The sequence below is a fragment of the Oncorhynchus clarkii genome, chromosome 6 (assembly GCF_045791955.1).
Source record: "Oncorhynchus clarkii lewisi isolate Uvic-CL-2024 chromosome 6, UVic_Ocla_1.0, whole genome shotgun sequence".
Classification (NCBI taxonomy): domain Eukaryota; kingdom Metazoa; phylum Chordata; class Actinopteri; order Salmoniformes; family Salmonidae; genus Oncorhynchus; species Oncorhynchus clarkii.
The window spans coordinates 7,897,942-7,906,225 of NC_092152.1; the positions used below are offsets into that span (position 1 = coordinate 7,897,942).

General features: G+C 40.9%; 1 protein-coding gene across 1 annotated transcript; it reads left to right on the plus strand.

The window, feature by feature from the left end:
• Window positions 1–2,542: 2,542 nt before the first annotated feature.
• On the plus strand, window positions 2,543–6,504 carry LOC139411847 (trichohyalin-like). Its single transcript, XM_071158588.1, has 3 exons — window positions 2,543–3,612; window positions 4,303–5,369; window positions 5,954–6,504. The coding sequence occupies exons 1-3, from the start codon at window positions 2,543–2,545 to the stop codon at window positions 6,502–6,504; spliced, it is 2,688 nt and encodes an 895-aa protein (XP_071014689.1).
• The last annotated feature ends 1,780 nt before the right edge of the window (window positions 6,505–8,284 follow it).

Here is an 8,284-nt window from a genome sequence, read left to right on the forward strand (position 1 = left end):
TTGTATTTCATTGAACTTTAGGCCCATACAAAGACAAATCACACAACATAGAATTCAAAATAACCCTAGGCAAAAATACACGAAATAAAAGTCAAGTGAAAATAGTTATAAATGACTTTATCAATTATTAGTAGCTAAACATTATCGACTTTTGGACACTGATGCGCAGGAGAACCCCTAGCTGTCAATCAAGCAGGCGCGGTGAACGGATTATGACGCTCAAGCGTTCCAAATGACGCAACAATACAGCTCCAGACCAGAGAAAGTTAATGCCGAGGATATTATTCGGTTCAACACTAAAACTGAGGTTTGACACGTGTGATTTGAGGTGAGTCAAATATTTACAAAAGTTTACAATACATTAACCATCCGCTTCGTTATTTCTGTTGCTATCAATCACTCCATCTGTATCTACTCTTCTGTCTGTCTGTCGGACTATCTGAATTGTCTGTGTACTGCTAGCCAGCATATGCCAGAAAGGTTCTTTCACATAGGCTCATATTCACAAAGTCTCATAGAAGGAGTGCTGATCAATAATCAGTTTGGTCTTTTAAATTAAACTGAATACGTTTTGATGGACAGGAGGCGACCTGATCCTAGATCAGCACTCCTACCCTGAAACACTTTGTGAACACAATCCAGGTGTACTGTGATGAGATATTATTATATTAGTTGTGCTGATGCATGATGGGTTGTAGGCTAGAGCTTGAGGACTCAACTCTGAAGACTGTTTCTGAATTCACTGACCTGGTGAGTAAATGTTGTGTACAATGGCACCATCTAGTGACAGAAACATAGAAACACACATTGTTGCTGAACGAAGGCATCTCTTTATTTTCCAGAAATAAAACTTGTAGACCTTTCCTGCAGTCTCTGAGGAGATGGACACCTCTTCTTCTTCTGGACGATCTCCGTCTCCTACTGGGACTGTCTTCTTACCCCCTCCTATCATGTGGAACAGTCTGTAAGTCATTCATCACATAACCTAGCTCTGGTCCAGGGCATTATGTGCGGCTTGCTGAAGGAAGGCTCAGTGTCTGCAAGCTGTACGTAACGCCCTGGACCAGAGTGACACATTACCCACCTCTGGCCATCATGGACAGTCAACTCATCACAGTCACATACTGTGAGTCACAGTTGTGTGATTTGTGTTATTAAAGACAGTTAAATTGAGCAGAAGTTGAATTATTATTTTAATATTGTAGTAAATTGTCTGAGTTCACTTCCTAAATAATGTGTTGACATTCCTTTGCTCCCAGCTACAAGCAGGCAGAGATGGAGGTTCACTTCCCGAGAGAAGAGAAGAAGACCTGTACAGAGAAGGAAGCCCACATGCTTGAGTTGAGGGGGAAGGATCGAACAATCCGAAATCAGAAGAAGGAGATGGACAGACTTCAAGTGTGCCTCTGGGAGGAGGAAAAGAAGAAGAGGAATGGTGGAACGGAGAAGGACAAGATCATTGAACAATTACAGTCTGAGACAGACCATCTCCGAGCCCTTTTAAAAGATGAAAGGAGGAGAAGAAGAGCAGAAAGGGGTATCATGAAAGAGTGGAAGGCTGAGATCCTGAGACTGAGGGAGGCAGAGAGCCAGAGGGAGGCAGAGAGCCAGAGGGAGGCAGAGAGTCAGAGAGAGGCGGAGAGCCAGAGAGAGGCAGAGAGAGAGAGAGAGGCAGAGAGACAGAGAGAAGCAGAGAGACAGAGAGAAGCAGAGAGACAGAGAGAAGCAGAGAGAGCCACAGAAGCAATGGAGCACCAGAGAAAACTGCAGGAGATCCACAGACTCAAACGACTGCTGGATCTACTGATGGTGGACCTACAACTGGCCCACGTAAGACATGTCATTGTTATTATTAAAAGGCAGTGTATATTTACCCAGCTGAAAATGAATAGTGGCAGACAGCGGTACGCTAACCCAATGTTAACTTTTATTCCTTTCCTTAACCCTTACCTTAACCTCACTGAAACTATACCTAACCTTTACCTTAACCCAACCCTAGGTCCTGAACCTAACCTTCATTTATCTCAACCCCTATGCCTTTCTTCTGCCGGTTGAATATCCACTTCCTTATTAACGTCATTACTGTTGTTGTTGTTGACTGTATCTGTGCAGGTTGTAAATAGTTGCATTAGTGAAGCATCATTTGTAGGAGTAATTTCTACAAGCATAAACATCAGAGGCAACATTGTTGTAACATCACACAAATTGTAACAGGAATTTCTCAAACCCCTAACTGAATGGGCAAGAAGGTTGTGTGTTTGTATTTGTACACATTTGGACATAATTGATTCCATAAAATGTCTCAAATTTTTTCAAACCATGTCAATACATTAATTGACAATGAATTGTCCAGATTAATTGATCAAAATGACCCTGCTATTGATGTTGTCCAGTGTTTGATTCAATACCTAGCTCTAGGTTGTATTTCTGTGTATCATTCTCTGCAAATCCATTGAAAGTATGTCTTGGTAATAGATTATCACTAATTTTACCTTTTAAAATGAAGCAAGAGATTGAGAGATTGAGGCTATGGCAGAAAGTCATGGAGGATCAGCGACCAAGACTGGCCTGGAACAACAAACCTATTGAAACAGGAAGAGAGAGGGAAAGAGAGAGGGAAAAGGAGATGGAAAGGAAGAGAAAAGCAGAATTGGAAAGACAAGAAATGAAGAAGAAAGTGGAACAGGCAGAAGAAACGATAAAAGCGTTAGAACGAGAGATTGAGAGATTGAAAGAGATTGAGAAGGAAATCATGTTTGAAAGAGAAAGAGATGTGCGTATTGCAGAGAATGAGAAAGTCAAACTGGTTAACGAAAAGGTAAAAGAGTTAGAGAGAGAGGTTGAGAGACTGAAAGAAGATATGACAACAAAAGAGATTCAATACAAAATCAAATTTGAAAGAGCGAAAGAAGCGTTTAGAAGACAGAATGAGAGAGTGAAACAGGTTAACCAAAATGTACTAGTGTTAGACAGAGAGGTTGTGAGAATGAAAGAAGAGATTAGATTGAAAAACGAGACTGAACCAGAGAGAACATTTGATAGAGACAGAGAGAGAGAAAATGATTGGAGACGAAGTGAAGAGGAGTTGAAAAATAGAGTGGAGAGAGAGATGGAGATGGAGACAGCCCTCATCAATGACAAAAATACGTCTGAATTGGAGGAAGTCTTCAAGAAAATCAAGGAACAGCAGATAGAATTAGAAAATATGGAAACAGACAAATATAAATGGAAACAGAATCAAATGGACATGGAGGAGAAGATGGAGGGTGAGCACAACAAACAGAAAGAGGTAGAAAGAAAGAGAATGGAGAAAATACCAAAACAGAGACAAGAAGAAGATGAGAAGAAGAAGGAGATGGAGAGAGAAGAAGAAGAGGAGAGACGCAAACAGAAGCACATAGAGATGGAAGAGGAAGAAAGAGAGAGGGAGAAAGAGAGACAGAGACAGATCAAAAGGAAGAGAATGGAGAAGAGACAGAAAATTATGGAAAGAGAAGAAGAGAGACAGAGAGAGATTGAAAGAGAGATTGAAGAAGAAAGATGTAAACAGAAGCAAATAGAGATGGAAAAGGAAAAAAGAGAGAGGGAGAAAGACAGACAGAGAGAGATCAAAAGAAAGATAATGGAAAAGAGACAAAAACATATCGAAAGAGAAGAAGAGAGACAGAAAGAGATTGAAAGAGAGCACGAAGAAGAAAGATGTAAACAGAAGAAAATAGAGATGGAAGAGAAAGAAAGAGAAGAAGAGAGACAGAGAGAGATTGAAAGAGAGCACGAAGAAGAAAGATGTAAACAGAAGCAAATAGAGATGGAAGAGGAAGAACGAGAGAGGGAGAAAGAGAGACAGAGAGAGATCAAAAGAAAGAGAATGGAAAAGAGACAAAAACATATTGAAAGAGAAGAAGAGAGACAGAAAGAGATTGAAAGAGAGCACGAAGAAGAAAGATGTAAACAGAAGCAAATAGAGATGGAAGAGGAAGAACGAGAGAGGGAGAAAGAGAGACAGAGAGAGATCAAAAGAAAGATCATGGAAAAGAGACAAAAACATATCGAAAGAGAAGAAGAGAGACAGAAAGAGATTGAAAGAGAGAATGAAGAAGAAAGATGTAAACAGAAGAAAATAGAGATGGAAGAGGAAGTACAAGAGAAGGAGAAAGAGAGACAGAGAGAGATCAAAAGAAAGATCATGGAAAAGAGACAAAAACATATCGGAAGAGAAGAAGAGAGACAGAAAGAGATTGAAAGAGAGAATGAAGAAGAAAGATGTAAACAGAAGCAAATAGAGATGGAAGACGAAGAACGAGAAGAAGAGAGACAGAGAGCGATCGAAGAGAAAGAAAGACGACAACAACAAGAGGAGAGAAAGATAATGTTTGAGAGAGATCAAGAAGAAGAAAATATATGGAAACAGAAGCAAATTGACATGGAGAAGGAGGGAAGAGAGAGGGAGAACAAGAGACAGAGAGAGATAGAAGAGATACACAGACGACAACAACAAGAGGAGAGACAGAAACAAATGGAGAAGGAGAAAGACAATGACAATCAGAGAGAGATGGAATTAAAAGATCAGCAACAGAAAGAGATGGAGAAAGAAAAGATGATTATGAGAGAAAGGGAGGAAGCAGGAAGAAGAAAGGAAGGGCAGAAAAATATTTTTGGGGAAATTGAGGGACAGAATGAACTGGAGATAGAACAGGAGAGAGAGATGGAAGAAAAGCAGGAAGTGATTAAGGAAGCAGAGGAAGAGTACAGGGAAAGAGAAGAGAGAGGAAAGGAAGTAAGCATGAAGAAACATGTAGTAGTTAATGTTAAAGCAAAAGCACGGGAAGTCTTCAATAGGCGTAAAGAGAGGAGGTTAGAAGTGTTGAAGGGGGAGCGAGAACACATAGAAAGAGGACAACAAATCAGGAGGGAGAAGGAGGAAAGACGGCTGGAGATGGAAAGAAAACAGGAGAGGGCAAGACAACAAGAGGAGCAGGATAAAAAACGAGAGATTGAAATTGCTAGACAGAAAGAAATGTTGAGACTAAGAGAGGAGGAGAGGCAGAGAGAGGAAGAGAGAGAGGAGGAGAGAAAGAAAGCCATTAAATGCCTTTTATCTTTAATCAGAGAGAGAGAAGAAATAATACAGGCAAAAAAAAGAGAGGAGATGGTGGAAGAGGAAAGAAGGGAGATCCTTGAGTACAAGAGGGGTGACTTAGAGGAGGAGGAGAAGGAAGATGACAAGGAGGACATTCTCCCACCCGATAAAAGTATCCGAAGGAGAGCTGTGGGCTGGGTAAACAAGAAGTGGGAGAAGAGGAACCTCAGAAAGATAGAGAGAACGTATCAGAGAGAGGCTGAGGAGGGCCATAAGATCGTCCACATAGGTAAGACCTGTTTTCCCTCTACTTATGACATTATCCTCTTTAGTCTCCTCTACACACATAAGTTCCACACCAGTCATCATGTTGCATCATTGTTTCAATATAAAACTACTGTCCAAAGAATATGTTAGCTGACATGGCTCATTGAGTGACTGACTGACATAACAAGAAAAATACTGCTGATAACAACCACGTTTTTAAATGGTACCTTGTGTCATCTACTAGTCTAACTCTCAAGACTAAGTAGAGACCCAGAAAGAGTTCCTAAAAACACACACACAAAAACGTGTTTTGGGGGGATCCGGGGGCTACTAGTGGCCATGCGGCGCTAAGCGATCACATATGCCCTGGCACTATACAAAGAATAGGTGCCATTCTGGACTCATGTTCAACTTAGGGCCAGGTCAATTCGGGATGGGAATTATTGCACTTTATTGACAAATTCCATGCCTTGCTCAACTGAAAAGAGTAAAGAATCATTGAGATCCAATTGTGTTTTCTATTCTTCATTCCCTGTGTCCATTACATTTAAGTTGATACCAGATCCACTAAGATGAATGTAAACTCTACTTCTTCTCCCCTCCCAGCCATCCCTGGACACACAAGGCTAACATCCACCATGACCCGGGCAGAGAGAGAGAGGGAGAAGAGGAAGGAGCTGCTGAAGGCTGAGGAGAGAAGGAAGAAGATGGAGGATTTCAATAAGCAGTGGAGAGAGCGGTCCCTGCTTAAAAAACAGACTCGTCAACAACTGAAGGAGGAGAGGGAGAGGATGAAGGAAAACTACCTGGAGCAGATGAATCTGGAGGCTGATGCTCAAATCAACAACCGGTGTCTAACCACCCAACACAGCCACGATTACAACCACGGTCAGGAGTTGCCCGGGTGGGCCAATGGCCAACAAGTAAGCCAAGAGCCCACTGGATCTGCTGATGGCCACCAGGAAAGGCCAAGGAGGCAACAGGCATGGGCAGAGAACCAGGAGGGGAGTTCAGAGAACCAGCAGGAGGGGCCAGAGAACCATCAGGGGGGGCCAGACAGCCAGCAGCTAGAAGCTCCAGAAGAGGCTGAAACATCAGAGCGAATATCCAAGACAAAGAAAAAGCCAAGCATCTGGAAGAAAATTAGGATGAGGTAAAGAATGTTTAAACATCTATTCATGTTTTACACTGTTAATATACATGTCATCACTTTAAAAAGTGACATTATCCAAATGTGAGGGTTTAGTGTACATGCAACACACATGTAAATATATAGATACTTACCTGTCTCTGTGATGTCTTACAGCCTTCCTGACGTGCTGTCTGCCTAGAGCTGGAACTCGATGAAGCCACAGTTCCACTGAGGTTACGTTGGTAATTAAAAGTGTCGCCCAATAATTCCTCCTCCTCTTTAAGTCATCGAGCCACATTTCCTCCTCAAAACATTATAGTCTCCTCAAGCCAGCAAGTATCCTCTTTATCAGGCAACAAACCATCGAAGGTCAGTGACCCTCCTCCCAAGAACAGAGACTCTCATCTGTATCCTAGTTAAATTCATCTCTGCTTACCACCTCTACAGTCCTAGAAAATATCCCAAAAATGGAAATGGTTTCAACAGAAGTCCTCCCCTCAGACCAGTGGCTCCACAGACCAGAGTTTCTCATCTTTATTCAAGTTGAATGCAACTCTGATCATTTCCACCACCTCTCCTGTTAAGGGGAGGTGCTGAAAAGGAGGTCTGGGAGGAGGTCTGCAGGTAGCCTGGACCGGACCGGTAGCAGCTAAGTTGCTGGCTCCATCCCCGGGCAGAGCTGCTCAAGTCAGGCCAGTGATGTTTGATGATGTCCTTTTTGTTTGCAAAGTTTTACTCTTTAATAAAAGCATTTATTAAAAAAGCAATATTGTTGTTACGGTGTGGATTGTTTTGTTATTTATTAGAATTGAAACATCCAGTAGTCATGGTAGATGTTAGACTTTCAATGAGACACCTAACATTCCATCAGTTTGATACAATGTGTGACATGTTATATTAGAGAGGAGTCCTCTATACACATCTATTTTAGACCATAGGAGAAATATCAGATTGAAATAGCTTCTCTAAGAATCTGAGGAGAGAGCAACAGTAGAAGCATCGTTAGCTCTCCCACCTCCAGTTTAGTACTCGGGTCATTCCACCAATTGAGTACCTTTTGGGGAGTGTAACTTTATATTTCACCTAATTCTAACATTCTGTCATAAAAAGCACATGTTCAACTTAATATAAAACATATTTTCCCATCTCAAAGTAACAAATACATACTATAGTAAGTGCCTATTAAGTGCCAAATAAAGTGACAGGGTTGACTGTAACAGAGTTGACTATTTCATCTAGAATCAACCATAGATCCCCATGTGACAGGGGGAATGGAATGCAAGCTTACCAAACACATGTAAATAGTTTAAACATTTCTAGACTGTCTATCTATAGGTAACAGGGTTGATTCGGTGTCATATTCACTTTTAGGAGGTGAAATGTAGCTAAAAATGTGCCATCCTCTGCTCAGAGGGTTAAGGGACCGTCTAAAAACTGCATCGCATACAATTGCCTCTAAATGAAAAATATCAAAACCTTCTCAACTACATGACATAGAGATCTCAAACAAATTTGACACTGTAAAGAGACCTCTTTTCTCGAATGCAATTAGTTACATTATTTTTACTTCTGTAAAATCTACAAAATGTAAAATAAATCACTTTACAATAAAAACGTCAATATCTTCCCCTCCATATAACTTTCATGAATACAACCAACTGATATTGGTTCAGAGACCTCATGCCTCCAATCAATAGCAATAACTTTTGTATTTTTTGACTTTGGTGATATTCTACCAACTTAAATTGACTTTATATTAAAAATACTTTCTTAAAATGTCAATAACATATCCGTTATTTTACCAG